At 48.1% G+C, this 27986-nt stretch overlaps 3 protein-coding genes across 6 annotated transcripts in view; 1 reads left to right on the top strand and 2 right to left on the bottom strand.

Moving 5' to 3' along the window:
- rhogb (ras homolog family member Gb) overlaps positions 1–10888 on the bottom strand; it is an 11965-nt gene extending 1077 nt beyond the window's left edge. The window contains exons 1-4 of the mRNA XM_004556902.5: positions 10761–10888; positions 2476–2584; positions 1868–2027; positions 343–513 (exon numbers count right to left, since the gene is read on the bottom strand). Of these exons, the coding sequence (XP_004556959.1) occupies positions 343–513; positions 1868–1996 (300 nt within the window). The 5' untranslated portion in view covers positions 1997–2027; positions 2476–2584; positions 10761–10888. The remainder of the gene's footprint in view (positions 1–342; positions 514–1867; positions 2028–2475; positions 2585–10760) is intronic.
- A 3038-nt stretch (positions 10889–13926) lies between these two features.
- On the bottom strand, positions 13927–20688 carry ccdc90b (coiled-coil domain containing 90B). Of its 3 annotated transcripts, none has more exons than XM_076889491.1 (9): positions 20558–20688; positions 18072–18191; positions 17893–17996; positions 17724–17825; positions 17239–17280; positions 17062–17133; positions 16833–16886; positions 16605–16719; positions 13927–14419 (listed from the first exon to the last, which is right to left on the bottom strand). In XM_076889491.1, the coding sequence occupies exons 2-9, from the start codon at positions 18094–18096 to the stop codon at positions 14364–14366; spliced, it is 570 nt and encodes a 189-aa protein (XP_076745606.1). In that variant the 5' UTR covers positions 18097–18191; positions 20558–20688; the 3' UTR covers positions 13927–14363. The 3 variants fall into 3 exon arrangements, with proteins under 3 accessions (XP_076745606.1, XP_004556957.1, XP_076745605.1); XM_004556900.6 differs by lacking the exon at positions 20558–20688 and adding an exon at positions 18455–19146; XM_076889490.1 differs by lacking the exons at positions 13927–14419; positions 20558–20688 and adding an exon at positions 18455–19360 and having other exon boundaries at positions 16624–16719; positions 16962–17133.
- alg8 (ALG8 alpha-1,3-glucosyltransferase) lies at positions 19459–26442 on the top strand. Of its 2 annotated transcripts, none has more exons than XM_014410758.3 (13): positions 19459–19590; positions 20453–20531; positions 20633–20826; positions 21946–22055; positions 24066–24133; positions 24348–24474; positions 24560–24663; positions 24765–24885; positions 24999–25138; positions 25239–25378; positions 25465–25562; positions 25704–25776; positions 25880–26442. In XM_014410758.3, the coding sequence occupies exons 1-13, from the start codon at positions 19511–19513 to the stop codon at positions 26106–26108; spliced, it is 1563 nt and encodes a 520-aa protein (XP_014266244.1). In that variant the 5' UTR covers positions 19459–19510; the 3' UTR covers positions 26109–26442. The 2 variants fall into 2 exon arrangements, with proteins under 2 accessions (XP_014266244.1, XP_076745604.1); XM_076889489.1 differs by lacking the exon at positions 19459–19590 and adding an exon at positions 19930–20179.
- The last annotated feature ends 1544 nt before the right edge of the window (positions 26443–27986 follow it).

The following is a 27986-nucleotide window of genomic DNA, read 5'->3' as shown; positions in this document are numbered from 1 at the left end:
ATTTTGAAGGTGCTCTCTAAAATCATGTTCCTGTTGGGTACTTTGAGTTAAAAGGATCTGACCAATAACGTGGCCACTGTGCGGTTAAGCCGCACGAGAGGGCTGAGCTCCAGTTCTGATGAAATTCTAGGATTTTGATTGGATGTTACTGATAAGCAGGCGTTTGTGTGATGCAACCAAGCTAGCTAGCATTAGCAGATAAATTAGCACTCGACCCTCTCGAACAACATGGCGGCGGAGAAATGCTAAAATTGAGGCTTCGATGTGCATGAATGACAAATATCAGTCCGTCCCTGTCTACCAACAGAAGTCTGTAAAGATGCTGACGAGTTGACCCCTGACCTCTGGGTGCCACTTGTGTTTGACATTCTCGTAGGAGGCGGGGCTTGAGATGGAGAAGCAGATGACGAAGACGTTGGTCTGGGGGTAGGAGAGCGTCCTGAGCCGGTCGTACTCCTCCTGCCCTGCCGTGTCCCACAGGTTCAAGCTGATGATCCTGCCGTCCACCGTCACCTGAGCAGACACACACATGCACGCACACACACACACACACACGCACACACACACATGAAACCAAAGTTATGTTTGGTTTCATGACAGAAAGTTTCACAGTCGTGTTGTTTGTAACTTTGTCTCTCAGATCTTAGTTTTGATACGTGCGTGTTTGTGTGTGTGTGTGTGGGGGGGGGGGGGGGGGGCGTGGCCAATGCTAAACTGCCCCTTTATTTGCATATAATTTGCATGAGGCACAGGGACCTGGCTCTTCCTGGCTCATGTGTGACGTCCTGATGTTTAGAAACTGATTTACGGCTCTGATAACGCTCCACAGAGACGGGATCTGATCTAACAGGAAGTGAGCATTGCTGTAACTTCCTGTATGCACTAAGAGCTGCTGGACACCGACTCAACAGCAGCTTTTTTGTTGCACAGGTCAATTCTGCGTTCTCACACAGCTGACCTTTGACCAGCACACAGGTGTGTCGGACCCACCTGGTGGACGACAGCTGGATGGACTTTATTGGTTTCTTGGTAACGGTTTTATTTCAGATTCAGGAGTTTTTGTTTCCCAGGTGACACGTTTTATTTTACCAGCAGGGAGAAAAACATGAACGTGAAGTCGTTTTTATCTGAAAGGTTTCAGTGTGAAGGACTCGAAGGATGCGAGGGGCAGAGCGAGGGGCGGAGTCTTCACCGGTACAGTCACCTGCTTCAGACTCAGTGAAGCTCACATCACACAGACAAACTTGAAGCTCACAGCTGTGATCGTGATCATGTGATCATGTAATGGTGCAAGGACATTGTTCTGCTCCTACCCCTTTATGGTCCCTGTCTTCTGATTGGCTGCCAGGTGACCACATCCCACAGAACCAGCGGCCTGAGCTTCAGAAACATGTTTAACATGAGCTGTTGGAGCAGGAGAGGAGACGACCCGCTCCACCTCGAAGGTGGAGGCCATGTGAGTGTGTATCTGTGGTACTGCACGGTACTGTAATACTCACACAGTATTACTATAGATAGATTTTTACTGCAGTCCGTTATCAGCTGTTAATCAGCTGGTTAACGGCTGTCATCAGACACACGCAGCTGCTGCAGACGGCCTCGCCGGCCTGCGAGCTGATCATTATCATGGCCTTCGATGATGTCGTGTGTGGGTAGACGCGAGTTCGAGGCCCGTGTTTGGACTCGCTTTGTTCTAACTTTCACGGATTGGTTGCCTAACTCGGCTACATGGTGACTCCACAGAGGTGTCACCCGTGCCAGTGATCAGAAACACTCAGGAACTCTTTAATCATCAGATCAAAGCTGTGATTGGGCTGCTGTAGAGGTCAGGTGACCTTTGTAGGTGAGGGAGAGGGCGAGCACTCACCTGGCTGCTGTAGTTGTCGAACACAGTGGGGATGTACTCTTTGGGAAACGCTCCGGTGGTGTAGGATATAAGGAGACACGTCTTCCCCACAGCACCGTCACCCACAACCACACACTTTATAGTCTGCATGATGACCTCTGACCTCTGGCCCCTCGGTGACCTGCAGAGGACACAAATGTGAGTTTGTGCTATCATCAGACCACAGAAAAAACAGCTGACCTGATAGGAAACAACCTGCAGCTCCGCTGGCTGAGGTTACCTCATCTTTTCTCACACACGAAGAATAAACAGACTCTTTTCACCTTCTTTAGGTTGTGATTGGCTCGTTCACAGTGACCTGGTGTCTTTATTCTTTCATGTTTTGTCTCTTTGTGGTTGTTTTTCTTTGCGGTCTTTTCTGCCCACTCAGAGGTTGTTGTCCCCTGTGGGAAACCTTTGGTCACCTTGGTTATTCTGTCTTGCATCATTCTTTCCTCCTTCAGGTTATTGTTTATCTTTCTGTGGTGAGATCGTATCTTTACTCTTTCCTTTTTGTCTTCTATTAGGCTCATGTTGATGTGTGCACACTGCAGATCCACACCAGCACACCTATGATCTGTTTTTTTTACCTTCAGAGATTCTGATTGGCTAGTTGGTGCTGCTCCGCGGTCAGAGACTCCTCGGTTTTCCTTCGGTTAACACAGTTTGTTCAGGAACACGTGACGTCCCATCATCTGCCTGCAGAGAGAGAGGAGGGCGGTTTGTCCCGGTCAGTATTTGTGTTTATGGAAATGATGGCTGCAGAAGGAAACGGTCTCCAAACAAAGCAGAGATGTTATCCTGCACACACACACACACACACACACACACACACACACACACACACACACACACACACACGTCTGATCAGTAAAACTAGCCTCTATTAACCCATAAAAACAAAATCTCACACGCTGAACACAGTGTGACGACGTATTCCTAGCGGATCCATCTAGAAGTGAGCTGCAACAGCACACGCAGCAATGGAAGACGCGCCTGGCTGATCATGGTTTGAGACTCAACAGCAAGAAGACCGAGTACGTGGAAGCTGGCCCCCAAAGTGATGGCACCATTAACATCGACGGGGAAGACCTGAAGAAGGCTGATCAATTCAAGTACTTGTGATTGATGATCAGTGGCGACGGGATATCCTTCAGGACGTGCGAGCAAGGGTCAATGCCACATGGACGAAGTGGCGTCAAGTGACGGGTGGGCTAAGCGACCGTGGAATGCCAGACCATCTCAAGATTTACGAGACTGTGGTCCGCCCAGTTGCCCTGTATGGATCGGAGTGTTGGCCAGCCACCGCCACGCACAAACAGGCCCTGCACACGATGGAAATGCGAATGCTCAGGTGGTGTCTAGGCCTCACGCGTTGGGACCAAGTCATGAATGAAGACGTCAGAAAGCGGCTCGGCATCGCACCAATCACGGAAAAAAATGTGCGAGGCACGGCTACGGTGGTGCGGACACGTATTACGCTCCGACGACAGCTCAGTGGAAAAAACAGCAATGAGGCTTGAGCCCGGAGGTCAGCGACCCCGTGGCAGGCCAACGAAACGGTGGATGGATGGAATAAAGGAAGACATGAAAACGCTAGAAAGAAGGAGAACACACAGTTACACACCGTGGGCGAGTCACAGTGTGTAACTGTGTAACGTGCACTGGACCCTTTGGCGGGCCTCTTTTAGGCCCCGGCCCATATATTTGACCCCCCTCACACACATGCCTGCAGACCGGTTTAAAAGCAGCGACTGCTCAGTAGAACGAGTGTCCAGGTCTGTGTGGCTGAGGCCTTCGATGGTTTTAGAGCATCAGATCAGAGATCACCCAGGACTGCCAACCACACGCCCCCTGCCTGATCCTCACTGTGCCGGAATCCCTTCCTGTTAACAGGGAGTTCTTCCTCCCCACAGTCCAGACCCACATTCACTCCACAGTCTCATCCTCCTGATCGAGTCTGAACTTCTGATTTCTGGACACAAACTCCAAAAACGGTCTATGAGGAAAAACAGCAGCACCACCAACGAAGAAGAAAAGGAAAGCAGTGCATGATGACCTCAGCGTGTCCATGACGAGCAGCAAAAAACCGAAACGTAACATTTCATTGTTTTATTATCATCTTAAACGTGATTCTAGCAATAATGAGACGGGCTGCCGGTCTGAGGCGTGTTTGGCCTGTGTGCCGTCATCTGTTTCTGCAGCTTTTAGGTCGTGTTTTGTGGCTACTGTCATTCAGTAATAACAGTTGTACACCAGCAGAGGAGTGAAGCACGCCGTCTCCAGCTGTGCGTCTAATCTGGATGAAAACACAGCTGCTCGCAGTCGTTTGAGGCGTTTCAGCCTCTCTGTGGTTTTTCTATCAGTGAAAGTTTCAGTTTCGTAGTCTGACTTCGCACACTCGAGGACCGACAGCGCTGACCACAGGCGGTCTGCAGACGCTCTCCAGATGTGTGGGCGGAGAGCGAGGCTCAGCCCAGACTCTGGGGACGCCAACCCCACCCTCCCCTCGCTCCGTATGGGTGGAGGTCGGCTGAGCTCACTGCTGCTGGAAGCCTTAACCTCTGATCTCACGCTTTTCCTGCTTATTCTTCTCTCGCTCGCATCGACACAAGCGCAGAGCTGTGACCTTTGACCCCTGTAGCGCCACAAGAACATGTACACATCTGAAGGAAAACTGAGCGCTGATGGCGAGGTACTGTTCAGCTGGTCATTAACAATGTTATTCAATCAGCCAATCGCATGGCAGCAACTCGACTCATTCAGACACAGAGACACGGCCAAGACGACCTGTGATTGGTTGTTGAGCAAACCTCTTCTCTGAATTTCTGCTGCGACATTCAGACATCTGCAGCAGCTGTTTGATGATGTCATGATGATGTCATGTCAACATGGACCAGAACCTCTGAGGAATGTTTCCGGCCCCGCCTTGAATCTGAGCTGCGAAGAATCGAAGCAGCTCTGAAGAAAAGGTGTACCTAATATATTGGCACAGACCGTATGTACTCAAACGCCATGAGCCCAGACGTCTGTGCACGCCTGCGTCGCTCATCAGCTGGCCTCCAGAAGTCACCCAACCGGCAGAGAGGAAGGCGGGGCCTAAAGAGCAAAGCAGCTTGTTTTAAAGACAAAGAAGGATTATTTAAAGCAGTGAGTCATGCAAAGCTGCTGTAGGAGAGTCAGTTTTCACCGTTATTTCAACAGGAAGCTGCGGGACTGTGTTAGGGTGGTCAGGGTGGGGATGGGGGTGTCACGGGACCGCCGCAGCTCGCCAATGTGTTTATCAGACAGTTCATGTCTGACGTCTGAGAGAAATGACGCAGTGACACACTTCTACTGCTGAGGACGCCGGTGGAGCACGCCCGGCTGTTGGAGTGTTGTAACGGCGTCCTGTTGTAACGCTCGCAGCTTCAGAAAAAAGGAAGCCCTCAGCAGGAACACGCCGCTGTGGTTTCATGTTGAAATATAGCAGGAACTCCACTGCAGGCTGCGTGAGCGCAGAGGTGTGGCGCTCATTTCAACACGTCAAGCTCACGTACGGCAACACCATCGCTATCATCATCGTGCTTTCACAGACAGAAAACTGCATCACGCTGCACTTCCTCTAATGTCCACTAGGTGAAAACACAGCAGCTTTAGCTCTGCTCGTCCTAACGCCAAGCGGCTCGGCCTGAAAGCAGACGCGAGGGGAACAGAGTCACACTGCGAGGACAAAAAGAGGAAGCAGAACAGAGCGCGGTGACCTGCAGCCGGCCGTGTAAACGCTGCCTTCCTGGAACTGTGTGATTAAAGTGTGAATCTGCTCTTTTATTTTTGGAGACAGTTAATCAGTAAGAAACCCGTTAGAGACACGAGATGCTGAGCTGGCGGCGAACAGCCTCACGCTTCTGCCCGCAGCCAATCGGGGGAAAGGGAGGAGCCTCTGTGATGTCACCCGTTGGTGGACTGCACCTGTGGAGACATTCTGGACGTCACCGTCTCAGCTTTGGGTAACAAAGGTTGGAGCAGGACATGGTGCACGCTCAGTAAGTGGAGACCCACAGAAGCCACACCCAGCGTTATCAAAAGTCTTGAGCCTCCCCCCCATTTGTTTTTTACCTTTTCCTTCCAAGCAGCCGCACAATGTTTGAAATGTACATGAGCAACGGTTTCTTTCTTTGGACATCGGCTGCTTTTTCACTCCAGTCCGGTCCTCGCACCTGACCACAGAGTTCACCCGCAACTCTGAGCTGTGACCCAATAAAGCACGACCAGCGTTGTGTCCACACACACAACTTAATTTTGTTACCAGCAGCCTGTCACACAAACACAGTTTGACATACAAACAGGATTTTTGCACCAACAAACTGATTCCGAGTGACACAGGAGCTGAGAGACCTTCAGGCTGATGGTCTACTGCTCACTGAAGCCTCATCAGAGACGTCCCAGTGAGGACGTCCCAGTGAAGCGTGGCTGTCGTGGGTCCAGCTGCAGGTCGTCAGTGTTGCCGAGATCTTTGATAAACTGAATTACAAAGTCTGATCCACCAGCAGGAACATCTGGAAACATCTGGTTATCATCAGCTGTGTTTTTTTCTGTTCTCAAACCGATCTCCCTGTTGGAGTTCAGTCTTTGTTTTCCTCGTCTTTCCTCGTTTTGTGCATTTTCCATTGTTTCGGTTCCGGGTCGCTGCTCATTGGTCGACCGGCCAGTGCTACCTAGCCTGACCGGTCTCCCCAATGTGATGTTTGTGTTATGTATGTACGGTGGGCAGGGCATCTATCTTAATTGCCCCTTACAGTAAATAAAGTCTCTCTGACTGATCCTGACAGAGAACAGAACACAGGCAGAAACATCCAAAGAAGAGCTTTGAGTGATTCTCAGGAAGCCTGGAGATCCTCACAGAGCTGCTCACAGCTCAGATTCACTTTCATGCTCGTTAGCGGTGCATAAACTCTATTTACATGTGTCCATAAATCCTGTTTCCTGTTGACAGAAGTCATAGCTACATGTTCAGCTAGATAAAGAGGATGCACCTTTATGATTTTTGTAAACAAACACTGCAGGGCTGCAAACAGTCACATGACTTCACTGTCATCACCTCTAAAGCTCTGCCCACCTCCTGTAGTCTCACGTCTCCACCTGCTAGCCTGTCCCCTGCTGTGGAAGCGTCTGACGTTCTTGACGAGAGACCTCGGATCAGAAAAAGGGCTTCCAGACGAGGGAACAGGAAGTGCAAACTGCAGGCTGGTGTCAGGCAGAGGCTCGCTGCGTGCTGAGCTCAGCTCGTGTATCGGGCACTGACACAGAGCTCTGAAACACGCAGCGGCTCCATGTCCACTCGACTTCTTTACATTTGTTTGAGTGTGAGACTTCACGTTATGGAAAACTGTGGTGCTGTTCGCTGCCAGCCTCAGAGTAACAGCTGGGCTCTGGCGTCCGGCTCTAATGGGAAACATTTCTCTGTGGTGACGGTGACCAGCGGCCGCCGTCTCTTTTATGAGTGTTCTGGCTTCGGGTGTCTGTGTTTCAGGAAGTAACAAAGAGCTTTGGTTTCGTCTCGTCAGCTGTCTTCTTTTCTTGTATTTTTATTTTCTTCTGCTGGTTCAGAGCGAGCTTCCTGAGCCGCAGAGGAACTGAGCCTTCCCACAGCCGGGAACGTCTCTAAAACTGGAGCTGCCACTTTTACAGAAGTCCTCGCGGCTCTGTGGGCTTTTTCTGACTTTCAAAAATGAGAAACCCCCTGTGGCAAACACACCTGCTGCACAGGACCTCTCACAGCAGCAGCAGCAGATTGTGACACATCCAGGACAAAAAAGGGGAACTTGAAGCAAACGGGGCAGAGTACAAAAATGTGTCCTTGCCGTTATGAAGCAAGCGAACGCTGGCGTGCAGGTCAAACAGCTGCTACCACAGTGTCTCCGCTCCACGCCGCCCTCACCGTAAAAACACAGCAGCCACAGAAACATCCAGAGAAACTAAAGTGCTGGTTTTCCTGCTGCGTGCCATCAGTCAGCAGACGAACGTCTCTGCAGGACTCATCTCTCAGCTGCAGCCTTAAATTGTTTTATCTTTATGTTCTTTATAGACCATCATCATCTGATAACTGGGCTGTGGGTACTTGGTGGTTCTCGGGTGCGTGGCTGGATTTTCCGGTGTGGCCTGGGGTGGCTTCGACCTGTGTCGGGGGGTGGGGCTCTGCTGGGTAGTGGGCGGTTCTTGGGCACCTGGAGCCCTGAGATCCGGATCTGGGTTTGCACTGATGTGACCCCTTAGCAGTGCGCGCTCCTCCTTCCTCCTCCTGCTGCTGGAGTCGTCGCAGAGGCGTGTGGACTCAAGTCCTCGTTAATCTTGGGGGGGCCGTGGATGATCCATCTCTGTCTGCCTCTGGATCCTGGGGGGCGTCGCTGTAGCCTCCCACACACACACTGCTGTTGTTACAGCTGCAGCAGTCGGTGATGATTATTCTGTTCGCACTCATCTCTCAGCTTATTTACTCTTTATTACTCTTATATTTTTACAGCACTGCGACTAAAAGGCTGAAGAACAAACTTCCACCAGCAGAGGCTGTTGGGCTGCAAACACACATTTACAGCAGTGGAGAAAATTTCACCAAACTGGGGACAGAAACTCCAGAGAGCAGTCGAACTCCCCGGGATACTGAACCAAACCACACTGACAGCACAAACGCAGAATACCAGAGAAACGTTACAGGCCATCGAGTCTCACCGTGAGCGCCCCTCCATCGGGGGAGAAGGGGGCGGTGCACAGTTCGTCCTCGCCCTGACAGACGCTCCGACTGCCAAAGAGGAACCGTCTGTGATGAAACCGAAACGGGAAGGGTTTGCCCGCCATTCTCTTCATCCAGCAGCAGCTGGTATGAAGGAAAAGTGTTCCCCGAAGCCGGCGTGTCCAAACTGTCCGCTTTCAGTCTTATTTGCACCCCAGGCTCAGAAATAACAAACTGCACCGAATCCTGGACCTCAACCGAACCTGCACCACCCAGAAATATCCCAGCAAGCATCAACATCGCTGCCCCAAACACACAACAACAGGCAGCGCCGAGCGGGACTACGGCGGCTGTAACATGTCCAGACCAGGTGAAAACACGTGTCCACGAAACACCTGAACGCACCAGCAGCACAGGGATTAACCCACACGAGCCCAGAACATCAAACAGACCAACATCACACCAATCCCAGGATCAAACCACATCAATGACCAAACAGCAGAGAGGTGGGTCAGAGGTGGGCCCGGGTCACGAGCTTCGCCGCACTGACACCGCCGCCCTCTGACTTCCTGTCTCAGTCCCGGGGTGCCTCGGCTAGCTGACTGTGATGTTTCTGTTTCACATCTGAGTGCAGCTGCCGATGCTCTGCGTGACGTCGTCGTGGACAAGATTAGTCGTGTTTTTCCAGCATTGACACAGATTTTTGTGACTTTCTCGCAGTGACTTTACCGTCTCACACTTTTGTAGTTTAGGTGACAACACCCGAGTTCCTGCTGCAGCTTCGATGTCATGAAAATTCAAACTGAAGAATTATAGCCTGAACTCTACATTAGGGCTGTGTTACATTAGTGTTTCTCTGCAGATACTTCCAGGAATAACTCATGAACCTCAGACGTGGAAATTAGTCTCTGAGATGGACGGTCAGACATCTACAGGTTAATGATGACTGGGATTAAACCAAATCGGGGCTAAAACAACCAAAACTATCAGCAGACTTAAAGCACCGGAGGCAGCAGACCCGGTTTGGGACAACCGAGCACCAAACAACACGTCACTCATCCAAGACTGTGAGAAGATTCAAGCTAAAACCGCAAAAAGCAAGATGAGCGCCGCCCAGCACGCCAGCTCAGACCAAACTACAGACGTTTGACTCACATGTGAAAGTCTCGCCTTCACCACCAGGCTTGGATGTGTGTGTGTGTGTGTGTGTGTGTGTGAGTGTCACTCCTCTGCAGTCTGATAACCAAGTGAGCTAGCATTAGCTGATAACTTAGCATGCTACCCTTTTGTCCAAATATGGTCACTTCCTGCTACAAAAATAACTAAAAACTCAGAATGCGAAATTTAAAAAAAAACAAAACCCTGATGCATGACGTCAGAGGCCTATGTCCATCTTTTGTGTACAGTCTGTGTTGCCGGGCTCAGTGCGTAAAGATGTTTTCTTGGCTTGTTGTGTCAGCAGATCACTGATGTGTTCAGTTCAATAAACATCCTAAACTCTGATCTGCTCCTCACAGACAAAACTAGCCTGTGCAGGTAACATTAGTACAGGTACTGTTCCCCTGATAATCCATAATAATCTGAATAAGATGATGCTTCACACTGTGATCGTGGGCATGTCAGCAGCAGGCACACTGCGAGTGTGCTGCAGTAAGTCAGTCGTTACTCAGGTATAGTGCGTGTACACTGCTGTGACACTCTCACAGGGACAAACTTTGAGTTCAGTCATTTCAACATAAACAAGAGTTTAGCAGAACCAGCTGTTCAGGTATCGATCAGCACTGATCGTTATTGTTTCTGAGAATCTTTAACGCTACACCAAGTTCAAAACAAGAAGTGACACGCACACGCACACACACACAGGGAGTGGTCGCACTCCATCTCCAGTTTCCTCCAAACATCAGCGCGCGCGCGCGCACACACACACACGCAAACACACACACACACACACACACACACACACACACACACACACACACACACACACGGGTTATCGATCCGCTGCAGGAGAAAAATCGATCAGCTGACGGGAATTAAAGCTGGAATCAATAACCCGCTAAAGTTTTGACAGAAGGAGGAAACACACACACGCACACACACAAACACACACTCACACGCACTCTCAGCTGATCCGGAGCTCGGAGCGGGTAAAGCTCAGGGACTCACCGGTCATCAGTGCTCCTGTCCGGGCGCGCAGCTCCGCTCAGTCCCGCTCCCTGTGTCGGTGTGTGTGAGTGTGTGCGTGCGAGAGGGACAGCGGATCTCTATCTCAGCGCGAGGCGGGCGGGCGGAGCTTAAGTAGAGGAGGAAGTCCGAGAGGCGAGCGAGAGGAAGTGGAGCAAGTTTAAGGAAGTTTACTCTGAGTGTGTATTTGTTGCGCGCGTGTGTGTTGGGTGGAGGCAACACCGGACTTCTGGTCAGTCCAGAGTTGAGAAATATTTGAAATATTTTCATCCTCTAAAAAAAGTTTCTGAAACAGCATGAGGGTTCAGCCCTGCCCACCTCCTGTTAGACAGACAGGTGTGCTGCACAGGTAAGACACAGGTCCACACTCAGATGTTCAACAAACATGAACTCAAACTGTAATGAGGTGAAACACGGCCGGCAGGGACACTGACCTCCTGAGGCACAGTTTTTGTGAACTGTGGCAGTTTGTGCATGTAAATGGAGAGTCCTCTTCACACACTGAGGTTAATTATGGAGTTCCACAGGGTTCAGTGCTAGGACCAATTCTGTTTACATTATACATGCTTCCCTTAGGCAGCATCATTAGAAGACATAGCATACATTTACACTGCTATGCAGATGACACCAGCTCTATCTGTCCATGAAGCCAGATAACACACACCAATGAGTTAAACTGCAGGAATGTCTTAAAGACATAAAGACCTGGATGGCCGCTAACTTTCTGCTTCTTAATTCAGATCAAACTGAGGTTATTGTACTCGGCCCTGAAAAGCTTAGAAATATGGTATCTAAGCAGATTCTTACTCTGGATGTCATTACCTCGGCCTCCAGTAACACTGTGAGGAACCTTGGAGTCATGTTTGACCAGGACATGTCCTTCAACGCACATATTAAACAAATATGTAAGACTGCTTTCTTCCATTTGCGCAACATCTCTAAAATTAGAAATATCCTGTCTCAGAGTGATGCTGAAAAACTAGTTCATGCATTTATTACTTCCAGGCTGGACGACTGTAATTCATTATTATCAGGAAGTCCTAAAAACTCCCTGAAAAGCCTTCAGCTGATCCAAAATGCTGCAGCAAGAGTCCTGACAGGGACTAGAAAGAGAGAGCAGATTTCTCCTGTTTTGGCTTCCTGTTAAATCCAGAATTCAAAATCCTGCTCCTCACATACAAGGTCTTAAATAATCAGGCCCCATCTTATCTTAATGACCTTGTAGTACCATATCACCCTATTAGAGCACTTCGCTCTCGCTCTGCAGGCCTACTTGTTGTTCCTAGAGTATTTAAAAGTAGAATGGGAGGCAGAGCCTTCAGTTTTCAGGCCCCTCTTCTGTGGAACCAGCTTCCAGTTTGGATTCAGGAGACAGACACTATCTCTACTTTTAAGATTAGGCTTCAAACTTTCCTTTTTGCTAAAGCATATAGTTAGGGCTGGACCAGGTGACCCTGAATCCTCCCTTAGTTATGCTGCAATAGACGTAGGCTGCCGGGGGATTCCCATGATGCATTGAGTTTTTCCTTTCCAGTCACCTTTCTCACTCACTATGTGGCTGTGTCCCAATTAAGAGACTGCACGCTTGAAGTACGCATTTTAAGTGCGGTTACGTCACCGCCACGCGACGACGGCTGTTTTTTTTTTTTAAACTTTATTTATCACATTATAGACATACAGTCAAGTAAAACAGGGATCATATAAAAGATAACATTGTGGTAGTACAATGAGGAACAGAAAGAGTGACAAAGACAGTGAGACAAAAGTGAGTACAAAAAATAAAATAAATTAAGGGGAACATAAATAAACAGAAGTTTGCAAGAGCCACAATCAAGTTAGCAGTTTCAACGCGACGACGGCTGTCCCAATTCAAAGTGTACTCCAAATGCGCCGTTTTTTTTTCTCCAAACTTTATTGAACTTATAAAGCGAACAGTCAGTCATTCCAGTTCAGTTTGTACAGTAGACATACAAGGCAAATAAGAGTAACAATATACAGCACAATGAAATAAGAAGGATAAATAAATAAAGGATAGAAAAGAAAAAAAGGGGGAATGTGACAGACTTCATAACAACTTTGTATTTGAAAGTTGTGACAGCTCATTCGTTAAACATTTCTGAATGAATTTCAATCAATGATAAACCTTTTTTATTGGAAGTTAATTTAAGAGAGTTTAAGTAATATTCAATTTCAATCAAAAACAAATTAAATGATGGGGTTGAGTTTTGAAATTTACATTTATGTGTGTGGAATTTCCCTAATAAGATGGAGCGGCCGAAGAGTGAACTAAAGTACTGAATATGACGTCACTTATTTATGTGCGAATGTTTAATAATTAAAGTCAGTCATATATCCACAAACACAACAAGCTGAAAGTCAGTGATATATGTGTGTGTGTGTGTGTGTGTGTATATATATATATATATATACATACATATATATATATATATATGTATGTATCTCATAATAATCTGACAATACTATAATATTGGCCATATTATATTTACATCACCACAGTGAGATGACTTTAGTCTCATGAACAACATTAACTAATTGTTGTTTACTAGCTGATCTGAAATGAGTGTTCAGCACAGAAATGAAGCCCAACAATCATGTTCACAGTCCCGTGGTCTCAGCCTCAGATACTCAACTAATCACAGTGATGTCATGACAAAAATGACCAACAAAACATTTTTCTCCTTCATTTCTGTCACACAAAGCTGTATGAAAGGTGTCTCGCGGTTAGTATCATGGTTGCTAGGCAACCTGAACAGCGCGACGAAGCGTCCCATTTCACAAGCCTCTCACTTCCGCACTTCTCGTACTTATAGTACGAACCGTACGTAGTACGCGTAGTGTGCGTACTTCAAGCGTGCAGTCTCTGAATTGGGACACAGCCTGTGTTAACAGACCTCTCAGCATTGAATCATATCTGTTATTAATCTGTTATTAATCTGTTATTAATCTGTTATTAATCTCTGTCCCTCTTCCACAGAAAAACAGAAGCGTTGAGTTCAGGGCTTCTTAAAAGGAGGAAAAGTCACATGAAGTGAAAAAAAGCATTTTGACCTGTTTAAACTTTGCGTAGTGACTTACTGTCTCGTTTCAGAGCCACACAGTGTTTTCATCTCTGTTAATAACACAGACATTTTTCTTCCAGGCTTTATTCACTGTCAGACCTCAGAGCAGGACAACACAAACTCACGCTGACGGTTTTGTTTCTGCGGCTCCAGAAATGTCAGAGTTTATGTTTCTGAACTCAAAATTTAAACTTTATTAACAAAAGTGTTTAAGACAGGTTATAAAAAACATTTAAACTAGTGTTTGAGTCCATTCATTTAAAGTTCTACCTCAGCAACAGTACAATCAGCTGGTAACTCGGGTACTTTTAGAGTACTTTTACTCTGTGCTGCTCCTTCTGAAATATAAAGAAAGTATGCCGTATATACTGAGTACTTCTACTTTGGATACTCTGAGTACATGTTGCTGATTCTGAGTATTTTCACTCTGTTGGGCTCAGATGAAATATCAGAGTTTTATTCTTCTGGAACTACTTTGTGTGGTGGATGAAGACGAGTCACTTGTTCACTTCCAGAGGCGGTAGAGTCCCAGAGCGATGGCGAGGCAGGAGAAGAGGGTGGCTGAGGAGGAGCAGAGCGTTCGATCAGCGTTACTGAAACAGTGAAAGTCAGGTCTTCATTCAAACCTCCAAATTAAAAACAGCAAAATTAGATTCTCGTGTTGCTGGAACTTTGATATAAATTCAGAGCCGACGTTTCTAAAGATGAGTTTGGTGTCTGAAGTTTGAAAGAAGCAAGTTCATCATCAGGTTTTAGCACGATAGAAATCAGGTTCTACGTGTGGTCGGAGCGCTGCGGCTCATCCACCTGTGGTGGCTGATGGGTAACAGTCCAGCTTCATGAGTGCTAACATGACGTGCTAACATGGCGTGCTAACGTGGCATGCTAACATGGCGTGCTAACGTGGCGTGCTAACGTGGCGTGCCACAGGGCGCGATTTTAGGACCATTTTTATTCCACCTTAAGGCGGCAGGTTTCAGGTTCCTGAGCCGTCAGTGCAGGAGCTCCACAGGGATCCGTTCATGGACCAAACTGTGATGGTTTTAGATCGTGTTCAGCCTTCAGTCCCATCAGGACGCGTCGCCTGCTGACATCACCGTACGATCTGTGACTCGTTACCTCACGCTGCATCATCAGATACGGCTAAACACAGGATGCTACGTCCTCTGATTTCACTGTAACGTTTTTATATGTAGACACTGAATCACACAGGCTGTACAGCGTGTTGAGAAAGTATTTATACGCCGTGAACTTTGACACATTTAGTCAGAAAGTAGCAGATACCTGTGAAGTGGTACGAAGACGATACATGATGTCCAAATAAAAATGTGAAGTGTGTTTGTATCCAGCCCCTGTACTCAGTGCAATCAGCCCCCCGTAGAAGTCGCTTATTAGAGCAGCGGTCTCCGACCTTTTTTGCGCCACGGACCGGTTTATGCCCGACAATATTTTCACGGACCGGCCTTTAAGGTGTCGCGGATAAATACAACGAAATAAAACCAGTAAAACACAGGAAAACCGAGTAAACGATAACAAAATAACGCTGAAAACCAAACATTTCACACCTGAGCCTCAACTCTCGCGGCCCGGTACCAAACGACTCACGGACCGGTACCGGTCCGAGGCCCGGGGGTTGGGGCCCGCTGCTTTAGAGCACAGAGTCCACCTGTGTGTGATTTAGTCTCATTATAAACACACCTGCTCTGTGAAGGCCTCACAGGTTTGTTAGAGAGCATCAGTGAAGGCACCACACAGCTCAGGGATGAAGACGAGTTAGCTTATATAAAATATCCTGAGCTTTGAACATCTCTCTGTTCAATCCATCATCCAAAAATGGAAAAAGTTTCCTACAACTGCAAACCTACCAAGACACAGAGCGAGCACGGCGAGCACTGGTCAGAGAAGCTTCCACGAGGCCCACGGTCACTCTGGAGGAGCTGCAGAAACCCACAGCTCAGAGAGAGAGTCTGTCCACAGGACAACTGGAAGTCATGGACAGCACAGATCTATGTGGAGATATGGAAGAGTGGCAAGAAGAAGCCCTTGTTGACAGAAAGACATAAAAAGTCTCGTCTGCAGTTTGCCAGGAGTCGTGCAGGGACACAGCAAACTTGGGAGATGGTGCTCTGCTCAGACGAGACCAAAGCTCGAGGACTTGAGACTGGGAAGCCTCAACATACAGCAAGAGCTCCAGAGGGACCTGGATCAGAGTACTCGTGTTAGGACGGTCAAAGTCCAGACCTGAAGCCGACCGAGCGTCTGTGGCGACACTTAGAAACCGCTGTTCACAGACGCTCTGCGTCCGGTCTGGCTGAAGTCGAGCTGCTTTAAAACAAAGAACAGGCAGAAATGTAGCCTGCAGCTGCGCAGAGCTGGTGGAGACGAACCGCAAAGGAAACGTGGCTCAAAGTACGACACGGGCTGGATACAAACGCACACTGCGTGAAGCGTGCATCGTTTTCACACCACTTCAGTTATGTGCTGCTTTGTGCTGCTTTGTCACAGAAATTAAAGTTTGTGGTTGTAAAGTGACACAATGTGTAAAAGCTCACAGGGTAGCAACACACTTACACATGTACATACAGCTGCACTCTGTGTACTACAGCGCCCCCTGCTGTCCACACAGATAAGAAAACTGGTGTTTCTCTGAGGACAGATGTAAAATGTTGTGCTGACAGGCAGCGTCAGACTAAAGTGTTCGTCTTCACGCCATCGCAGACGCACAGAAGCACGGCTGCCGTCTCACCTGCCAGGTAGCGGATCGTCTGCAGTTTCAGGGACTCCAGCAGCGTCTTCAGCGAGGCCACCTGCAGGTCCAGCTTCCTGTTGATCTCCATGTTGTCGTTTTCCAGCTCGGATCTCTGAGCACGAGACACACGTGATGTGATGTCATCAGTTAAAACAACCAATGGCCCTGCAGAGCTACAAACCAACGGGTACTTTACAACATCAGTACTGCAGCTGTTGTTTTCACCTTGTGATGAAAGTCTGACGTGGCCTCCATCAGCTTCTTCTCCTGCTCAGTGAACTGAGACAAAAACATGAAAGCAGCTTCAGAGACGCGTCACGTGCCCACCTTCCTTTAAATTTACCCAAACGGAACCTTTAAGCAGCCGAGGCGAGTGGCGAGCGGCCGGACGAACCGCCCGATGCGTTTTGCTAAAGCTCCGCTGTTCCTGTGGTAAATTCCTCGCGAGCCTCACCATGTCGGAGACCCTGCTCCTCTCCAGGTTGATGTCCAGTTTGGTTTCTGCCATCATTTTCTTGCTCTCCTCCTGGAGATAAAACACATCAGCAGACACGTCGTGTTACAGCAGGGACCTCACCCAGGGTCTGGATGTTTCAGCCTGGTCAAGCCCACATGGGATCATCACTCTCACCTTCAGCCGGTTCTGGAGCTGCTCCAGCTCTCGCTTCATTTTCTGCAGGAACAAAAAGATTTTTAGAAAGTCGGGACGCTGCAGAGACGATCCAGAACAACCTGCAGATGCTTTTGTCTCTTTGTTAATCTAAAGACTAGGACGAGAGTCCAGCACGTGTAACATCATCAGACACATTGTGGCTGATTGTGACGCAGAAGAGGACCGAGAACAGAGCCCTGTGGGACGCCTGCACCAACTCTTCTTCTTCTTTAGTCCTAACCCGGAGTTATGGTCCCAGGAACCAGAAGCTTCATTACGTCCATTAAGGTGCACTGACAGGTCGAAATGTGAGCTCCACCATCAGCTGATGAACTTCCTACAAAAACTTCCACATATTTAACAAATCCGTGTAACACACTAACTGTGACAGACTCGAGGAGGTGTCCAGATGTTAGGCAGGAATAATGGACGATTGGAGAAAATGAGAAGTAAAGCCGACGTACCGTGTTCTCCGATCGCAGGTTAGCGAACTCACTCTTCTCCAGGATCACCATGTCCTTCCTGACGGAGTCCAGGTGAGCCATGATCTGCTGCAGGGCGATCTCCTAAAGAAAGAAAAGTCTGTAACTCTGTGGAAACAGCTCGAGGGTGGAGCTCGTCTCTGGTTCCCACCTGATGGGATTTGGTCACCATGTCTTTGTAAACGACATCCATGTTGGCCGTGGCGAGAGTGACCAGAGCTGAGACGATCAACTCCGCCTGGTTCTTCTCGAAACCTGCACAAAAATATTCGATGAGCACTCCGTGCTACAGCCGGTACTACACGCCGACACGCCTGACAGTGACCTCACCGCTGCTCTGCAGCTCTGTGACCATGGCGTGGGAATCGAACGTCAGTTTGCGCTGCTCCAGCGGCGTCAGCTCAACCTTCCTCACATCGAAGGTCGTCAGCGGGGCCCCCACATGGAGACCTTTAAAACACACACACACAGGCCACGCCCCTAACAATGCAGACATTAAACTTTGATACAATTTAACCAGGTGAGCTAGATCACAGTGTAAACGCTTCTGGAGCTGGACTCTGATTGGCTGTCCTTCATTACTGACTGGGTCCAGATTTATGACCGAAGTATGAACTAGTAAACACAGAAACGTCACAGTGACCGGAAACCAGCGTGTCTGCGGTGATTTGGTGAGTCTGTCAGATTTTTGGGGTCCTCTGCTTCAGCCTCACCTCTCCACGTGACCACCCGCTGCCGGAAACACCTCCTCATGAGCACGTTCATCCCGGAAGCTGCTGTGATTTCAGAGTTTTTGTGACGTTTACTTACAAACTTTGAGCGTTTACGCACAAATACACACAGCGCTCACAAACCGGAAACTGTCACACCAAGGAAGGAGCAGGCCCTACCCATGCTGCATTCAGGGACTGTGGGTCACAGAAAACACCGTGACAGTTGAGGAGACAGCGCCCCCGGCTGGTGCAGACTGGTGAGGGTGTCAGCGCCGTCGGTGCTTCTTCAGTTTGAACTGAAGCACTCAGATGTTTACATGCAACAAACTTTATGCAAAAACAGTTAAAGATGATGAAATATGACAGATCAGTGTATTTGCTGGAAGTGTTCAGATATTAATTTGCCATGAGCAGGACGAGTCCATCAGAGGGACTGCTCAAAGACAGAGGCTGACGTGGTTTGGACATCTACAAAGGAGACAGGGTGGAGGCAGGAGGAGGAGAGGAGGAGCTCAGGGGAGGTTCATGGATGTAGTGAAGGAGGACATGCAGAGGGTTGGTGTGACAGAGGAGGATGCTGGGATAGAGGAGATGGAGGTGGATGATCAGATGTGGTGCAGAAAGAGGAACTAAGGGACAAAAAGTCTAAGAACATTTAAGAAAAGAGAAGTAAAATCAGAAATTACAAAACTATTTAAAAACAGAAATAAAGAGAAGTTTAAATAGTTTTCATTTTCTTCTCTGAAACTTAAGTTTTTCTTTTAATGAACTGAAAGGTTTTAAACGCGGGAGGAAACTTCAGTGTGTGACGTTTAAGTCTAGCACAGACGAAGCTCAGAATTCCGACTTTACCTGTCGATATTTAAAGCATCATTATAAAAGCGAACTTTTTTTTTTACATAAATATCTAAACAAAACCGAAACAGGACTGAGGACTCTGTTCAAACTCTGTTAAAAAAAAATAAAAACAACAACAAATAATTAAAGTTCACTGAGGAACTGTCCTCCTCGGCTTTGTCAATAAAGTTTGAAGCAGACGTCAGCAGGCCGACTGTCATGGCGGCGGACAGCTGCAGCTGGTTCTCGGCGTTAGCTGTGGGAGTTTCTCTGCTGAAGTGCTTCTTCATCAGCGCGTAGTGAGTCCCAAGTCTTCCTCAGTGTCACCGCGGTTATTAGCCACGTTAACGTCATTTCCTGTACGCGATAACAGTGAGGGGTCTGCGCGGGTGCGTGCGGGAAGCTGTGCGCGGATGAGATCGTTTAGTGTGACTTCGTGTGAAATCCGAGTTTGTTTGAACTTGAACCCGAGCCGTCATCAGCTGCAGGCTGGGCTTCAGGGATACGCCGTTTTTCTTTAGAGCTTCGTTTTGGCGCTGCTTGATGACGTTTCACACAGGTGATTGACCGTACAGGTACACCCGGGATGCAACGGGCGTCATAAGTCACTCTGCCGGGTCTACTGAGCTTTAATGAGTGTCAGGAGGCTCAGAGCCCGCGAACGTCTCATGAAGCGCAGTGCCGCGTCTGTGAGGACCGGATCCCTGCGGGAAATCTCCCGATTAAAACCATCGCGCGTGTCTTTCTGTGAGAACAGCGGATGAATCGGATCTTTTTAAATAAGCGGAGTCAGTTTAAAACACTGACACATTCGGCATGAATCCAGCCCAGCTAACACCTCTGTGCTCTGTAAAACACCTAATAAAGGGGTCCACAGTGTACTGAGAGGTGAGCCGGTGACCTTTAACCCTGAGACATGTGACCTTTGTGTCCATGTGAAGTTAAGAAATGAGAGTGTTTGAGTACATTAGCTCAGATTGATCCTCTGACAGTTGAGGTGTTACTGACAGAGCGCACACCTGCTGTCCTTGAGATGAACATGTGTATGGTCACTGTTGGTGCAGGTGGTGCTCCTCAGGTGGAGGTCAAACGTGTTTAAAGCTGAAGCCTCTATCTGTCCAGCTTGGTCTGTTAAACTGGTGTGTGTGTGTGTGTCTTCAGCCGGTCGACGGACTTTGAGGTGCACAGGAACTGGTTGGCCATCACGCACAGCCTGCCCGTGTCCAGGTGGTACTATGAGGTGAGGGAGGAGGAGCCCACACTCACCTGTAAAATAAAAGCACCTGTGGGAGGCGGTGGGAAAGCTCGCTGATGTTTCACGAGGCGCTTTCTCTCCTGCAGAACACGTCCGAGTGGACCCTGGACTACCCGCCGCTGTTCGCCTGGTTCGAGTTCGGGCTGTCTCAGGTGGCGCGCAGCTTTGACGCAAACATGCTGCAGGTGGAGAACCTGAACTACGCCAGCCCGGCCACGGTGCTGTTCCAGAGGCTGTCGGTGATCGTCACCGACGTGGTTTTCATCTACGCCGCCAGAGAGTGAGTGTGTCCCCGGGAAACAGCTGGAGCTTCTGACACAGCTGTTTCCTGCGTCCTGATCAGTGTTGGTCAAGTTACTTGAAAAAAGTAATCAGTAACTAATTACTGATTACTCCCCCAAAAAAGTAATCCCGTTACTTTACTGATTACTTATTTTCAAAAGTAATTAATTACTTAGTTACTTAGTTACTTAGTTACTTTTTAAAAACACGATTTACAACCTGAAGAGGTGATAAAGTGATAGATCTTTCAGCCCAATTCTACTTTTTCTACATAATCCATCATACAAAATGTAATCAAATGGAAAAGTCTCTTTTTTTAACTTGTTTTATCAGTTTTAATCTTTTAACTTTATGCATCAAGCAAAACATTTAATTATATGCAACATTCTCTGACTTGAATAAATTAGTTTAACATTTAAACCTATTTTCTACACATTCCAGCACATAAAATAAAATATTTTTTGTGTTTTCACTCACTCTTTCAAACAGATGCAAGTAAAACACAGCAGAAAATAAATAAAGTCAAAGACTCAGCGGTCCTTTTGCTCTATTTTCACCTGTAAAGCAGGAGCAGGGTAGGCGGAGGGTTACCCTGGTGCAGGTGTGCTGCGGTCAGTTGAAGAATCCGCGCGAGTGTCTCTGTGAATTTCCCATCACGTCGTAGCTACTCGGTGCTTGCTCGGAAGTTTAGGGGTTTTTTTCGCTGTAAAAAGAAGTTTTCTTCCCACGCACGATGGACGCTAATGTTTTTGTCACTTTTTATGGAATCGAACTCAAAGTAAGGTCAGTACTTCCACACTTTAAACGCTGCACGCTCATACTCTCTCCCGCACTCGATATATTATCCATTGTTGATCTGCACACAGCTGCTGTCACCAACGTCGCACTTGCTTACGTCACTGTCATGAGACATTCTCGCAAAAAAAATCACGGTTTTAGTAACGCAGTAACGCAGCGTTCCTACGGGAAAGTAACGGTAATCTAATTACCGATTTTGCAATAGTAATCCCTTACTTTACTCGTTACTTGAAAAAAGTAATCAGATTACAGTAACGCGTTACAAGTAACGCGTTACTGCCCATCTCTGGTCCTGATTGGCTCTGTCCTCCTCCTCCAGGTGCTGCAGGTGCGTTCGGGAGCCAAAGGGATCTCGGGACATTTTGAGCCAGCCGTCCTTCGTCCTGGCCGTGCTGCTGCTGTGGAACTTCGGCCTCCTCCTCGTCGATCGTATCCTGCAGCTCTGCCTGTGCATTAAACTGCCGGCCTCCGCGCGGCGGCGGCGTGAACGCCACCCTGGAAAAGTTTTTAATGCGGTCAGAGGGAAACGGAGCTGAACGCGTCCTGCTCAACATCCACTAATCTGACATTTAAAGAACAATTAGGTGTTTGTCATGAACTCTTTACAGTGAAGCAAGGCTGTAATCCCACTAATTAAGTGTGCCTATGCCAAAAGGCGAACTGAATTTCAGGTAAGACGTTATTAACTGCACTCTATTTGGGTCAGATATAAACCGAGTTTAGGTGTAGTTTATTTTCGTTGTGCTGACAGTTACAATAACTGTACTGCGTGCTAGCTAGCACGACGGAGTTTCTATACAGCTGTGCGCGCTAAGTTACTGATGTTGAACTTTATGACAGCCTCCCCTATTTTCAGGCGAGAATGTAGGGGTGTAAACTTCAAATATCTGCTCGTTTTATCAAGAAGTCCCATATTTTATCAAGAAGTCCCATATCTCTCACGATGTTACTGCTAGCGCCGCATGGCAGCTAGCTGGCTAGGGCGGCTTGGCTGACACCTAGGCCGGGCTGACTGATACCCAGGCCGGCTCACGCTCACGTTTCACCGCCGCATGGCAGCTAGCCGGCTAGCTGGCTAGCGCGGCTTGGCTGCCACCCAGGTCGGGCTGGCTGACACCCAGGCCCGCTCACGCTGTCGTGTCACCCCTAGTCTTTCGTGATGACTCTTGGTTGGCTGCTGGACTTATTTTTCATTTATATGGGCTGGTGATTCAGTATGAGTGTCCGGTGAACTGAATGTCAGGTAAGACGTTATGTATATGTAAGGTAGTGACTGGAATAAGTCACAAGGTGTCGCTGTTGAGCTGCATATATGTTGTAAATTTTAGCAATTTTGACCATTTGTCCTCTGCAGGACACCGTAGTTCAGATTTCTCGTTCGCGTGGGCGCCATCTTGGTTCAGTGTTTACTGTGATGTGCAAAGGTAAGCACTGTCAGTGGCGAACTGCATTGGTTTTGTTTAAAAATAAGTGTTCCACTGTGTAAAATAGCGGTTTGTCATTTAAGCCGAGCATATATTTTGTTTATTGAGAGGTTCATGTATTGTCTGATGAGAGTATGAGACAAAGATATACTTTTCTTTCTTACTCTCATATAAAATATTTAGCTTTTATTAAATAGTTATCTGAATCTTACAACCAAAGTTTGTATAATAATACACAAGATTGGCTGTAGACCATTGTTAATCATTCAGAACACTGTGTAAAAATAACAAAAAACAAAAAGTGAATGAAAAGTGCATAAATATTTATTTTACGTGTTTGATGTGTGTGGCAGGGCGTGGTCTGCAGTGCCGCTGCAGGGGAGGTGGACCCACCTCAGCGGCATCTGCAATCACGCCTCTCAGGTGTAAAGTCTGTGCTCTCTCTGCTTTTTTTTTTTTTTTTTTTTTTTTTTTTTTTTGTGTATGTGTCGGGCTATGAGATGAAAAGCTACAGCCGGCTGTGTGGGTACAGCAACTATGTGTGAAAAGTGGTCCATAACGTAATGCTTCAAAGTGTGTTCATGCAAACATTGTCGGGTCTGCTTATGAACCTCTGCGCACAGCGTCTACAAATTGGGGCTGTACGAAGTCACCTCATCTTTACACAAAACCGTAAGCTGTCATCTGTGAGGCGCGAGCGGTGTTTGGTTTTACCATAGTTCATGGTGGAGAATGGCTGCTCCGGTGAGTTTTGCTCTCTGTAGCCGTTTGAATGGCAAACTATACTGATTAGCGGCAGCATAGGCACACTTAAAATTTCTTCAGAAATTTTCGCTTTCTAGTTACACCAAATCTATTTAAGGTGACAAAGTGACAACATTTACACGGAGCAATCCGTCAGCCTGAGCAGTTTCAGCCTGTGATAAAAAGCTCCATCGTCTCTATGCTTGTGTCGTGGATGTTGTGTTCCTAATGTTTTGGTCGAGTGCTGGTTTTTCCTTCACTCCCACCTCAGATATTCACTTCCAGTATAACGGCTTCCTGTTCGGGTTCCTGCTGCTGTCGGTGGCCAAACACCTGCAGGTACAAGCTGTGCTCACACTCAGCTGCCTTCATCCTGAGACTCTCCCAAGCAGCTTAGCGTGATTCACAGCTCAGAATAAGCCTCATTCTCTGTCTGAAATGAGCAGTTTTAGCTCCTCCCCCAAGTGGGTGGAGAATCTGTCCTCTCTCTGTGACATCATACAGTTCCAAGAGTAGAAAAAAGTGATTGTGACGCATCGCCTGTGTGATTCAGTCTCAGCACCTGCAGGGGGCGCTGCTGTTCGCCTTCCTGCTCAACCTGAAGCACATCTACCTGTACGTGGCCCCAGCGTACGGCGTCTACCTGCTGAGGAGTTACTGCTTCACTCAGGACAACAAAGGTGAGGTCCAGCCCATGGCTCCTCCTGCTGGTGTGAGTGGGTACTGCGTCTGTGCCGGACTACTGACCACGTGTTTATTTTGCAGACGGCTCCATCAGGTGGTCGAGTTTCAGCCTGCTGCGCCTGCTGGCTCTGGGCGCCATCGTGACCTCTGTCTGCGCTCTGTCCTTTGGCCCTTTCATCGCCATGGTGAGAGGTCACTGCAGTGTTTGTTTTTTTTTGTTTGTTTTGTTTTTTACTGAAGGTCGCTCGACGGCGCCGTGACCTGACGATGCTCGTTTGCCTTTCAGGGGCAGCTCCCTCAGGTGCTCTCCAGGCTCTTCCCCTTTAAGCGCGGTCTCTGTCACGCCTACTGGGCGCCGAACATCTGGGCGCTGTACAACGTGCTGGACAAAACCCTGGCGGTGCTCGGTGAGGCTCCGCCCCCTCTGTTTACAGGACATTAAAACCACGCGTCATGATGTGGAGGAGGCGGATGGAGGTCTGAGCGCTCTGTTTTTTTTTTTGTTTTTTTTTTCCTCCAGGTGTTCGCCTGAAGCTGCTCGAGGAGGCGGAGCTTCCCCTGGCGTCCATGACAGGCGGGTTGGTTCAGGAGTTTGAGCACTCGGTCCTTCCCTCCGTGACGCCCGCTGTCACGCTCGTCTGCACGCTGCTGTCCATCCTGGTGAGTCGAGCTGGACGCTGAGACCCTGAGCTGAACCCGATTGTGTTCACGTGTGGGTGTGGTCACGCTTTAACGCCCGATCTCCTCCTCTTCTCTGAAGCCGGCGGCGGCATCCATCTGGCTCCGCCCTCGCGGTGCTCGGGGCTTCCTACGCTGCCTGCTGCTCTGCGCTCTGGGCTCCTTCATGTTTGGCTGGCATGTCCACGAGAAGGCCATCCTCATCGCCATCCTTCCCCTCAGGTGAGCGCCGACCCGTCCTGTCACATGATGATGTCATCAGCTGACGGTGCGGTTTGAACGATTTCGCCTTGTTTCTCTTCCCGCAGCATCCTGGCGGTGGAGAACAGAGAGGATGCTGGGATCTTCCTGATCCTGACCACCACAGGTCACTACTCCCTGTTCCCGCTGCTCTTCACGCCCGCAGGTAAACAGGAAGTAGTTTAATCATTACGTTTGTTCGGCTAGCAGAAACGCGCGAGAGCGCCGCTCGCCAGGGGCTCCAGCGTGCAACAGACTCAACATTACTGCGTTTAGATGATGATGATGATGATGGTGTGTTTTTCAGAGCTGCCCTTTAAGGTGGCGCTCATGCTGATGTTCAGCATCTTCTCCTTCACTGCTCTCAGAAAGCTCCACAGGTAAACACAAACACTACTACAGTATCAGTGTAGTTACTACTTGGATACCTTAAAGTACTTTACTTTTAGTATTTTAGAAGTAATCGGATTACTCTGCCCTCAGTGCTCAGGGGTTTCTGCTCCATCCTCTGGAGGTTATCTACCTGCTGGGGTTGGTTGCCGTGGCGATCGCCTGTGAGGTTGTCTTCCCGCTGTCGCCGTGGCAGCAGAGGCTGCCCTTCCTCCCCCTGCTGGTGACTTCAGTGTACTGCGCCATGGGAGTTTGTTACGCCTTCCTGCGCCTGTATGCCAGCCTGCTGCTGCAACGGGAGGACAAGCCTAAACTGCTGTGACACGTCGCGGGTTCGATCCCCAATACCTCTGCCTCTGAGCAAGGCACCGACATGACTGCTCACGGGGACGGGTGGCAGGAAGTGGCTGAAAGTGAGCTGAGGATGCAGCAGGAGGCGCTCTGAGACGTCCTCTGAGCAGCAGTGAGAGGAGCTGAAGCTCTGACAGAGGCTGGAGCTGCGAGGAAGAACCCAACTGTTACTCCACCCAAAACTGCAGAAAGGGCGAGCAGCAGTGAGAGAGTCGTGTTGGTGCAAAGAACTCGAGTGGACCAAAAGCTGCACCCACAATGTTTTTAGCAGCTTTGTCTGATTGTTTAATAAAAAGATGAACAAATCTGTGTGTGTGTGTGTGTGTGTGTTGCACTCTGACTTTGATAAAGGGCCAAAGATTCAGACGTTGTTCCCGCAGCAGGTCTGAGTTTGGCATCCTGCTGTATAAGAACTCCTCGTTTGTGTATTCATTTGTCCAAAGGCACAACCACTTATCAACTACTCACAAAAGCACAGCGCTCATCTTTGATGAGGCAGAAACACGACCAGTTCAGTCAGTCCCCGTATGTATCTGCAGATTTACAACCACAGTAACATCAGCGCAGCTGAAAACTGTCGAAGACAAGAAACAAAACAAGTGACAGGATCACTTCAACATTCAAACATCTTTATACGCTAAAATATATAATCAAGCTAAAACATAATTAAATGAGGCAGAGGTGGGGAGACCAAAAAAACAGGAACAGGAAACTTTAAATGTGCACCAACAGCTGTTTCAGCACATGAACTGAATCCCCCACTACCAGGCTTTATGATATTTAAGCTTTAGCTAATAATCATCCACCCAGCAGGCTCCTGGGTGGTTCCTCAGGTGTTCCACTGGACTTACTGTAAATCAGAAGCTGGACTTCACCACGTTGGATTTGAAGAATAAAAAACAACAAATCTGCGACAGGCAGACCCCTTCACCTGACTCTCAATTGATTTTAATCATGTGCTTCATGAGAGACACAAAACTGAACTACTCCTCATCATCATCATTATCAGTAAGTCCATCCAGCTGCTCTGAGATTGTAAACAGCTGGAGTGCCATCGCGTTATTGGATCAAAGTACAAAACTTTATTGTTTTTGACATTTTTGCCAGCAAAGTATCGATAAAGGTTCTTAAAAAATGAAAACACAGTGTTTGGGTTTTTTATACGTTCTTTAATGGGGCTAAATGAACAGCACACAGTTTGCTTAAAAGATTTATTGATAAGCAGGGGCGGAGCGTGGGGGTGGCTTACTGGGCTTAAGCCCGGGTTGTTTTGTCAGAAGCCCGGGGTCTTTTGAAGTGTAATTTTTTCATAGTTAGATGCCTGGCTGACAACTGTATAAAACAAAAAGTACACACAATATTCGAAGCACATAGTGCACACTGTGGGAATTTACGACTGTGCGTGAATCCCCCCTGATATTGGTATGATCCGAGCTCAGGCACTAAGCGACTGAGCGAGGGGGCGGGGCAGCTGCTGCCCGTGAGTGCGCTGTTGGAGAAACGGAGCCAGCCATACTAAGGAGAGCTTAAGTTTGACCAGGTACCAAAGCAAATCATTCGTACCGTACAAATAATGTAAATATGACGGTGCATCACGAAAGATTGATATGAAACTGATCACTTGGCCCATGTTACGTTACTCGCTCTTCAAGTGAATCAACAAATGGCGAAATGAAAAGCCGAACAAATGCTATTTTTTAGAGAGTCTTAGCTTACGTGTGTTTATTTCATATTCTCAGTTCTTACCCTCCCCGACTAAATCGGTTTCAGTTATGTACTGAAATATAAGAATGGACATTAGAGGGTTCTTTCAAAGAAAAAACTCAGGTAAATGTTATTTTATATATTA

Source organism: Maylandia zebra, linkage group LG10 (assembly GCF_041146795.1).
Source record: "Maylandia zebra isolate NMK-2024a linkage group LG10, Mzebra_GT3a, whole genome shotgun sequence".
In the NCBI taxonomy this organism is placed as follows: Eukaryota; Metazoa; Chordata; class Actinopteri; order Cichliformes; family Cichlidae; genus Maylandia; species Maylandia zebra.
Note: the sequence above shows the minus strand (reverse complement) of the source record. Positions and strands in the feature narration are given on the sequence as shown.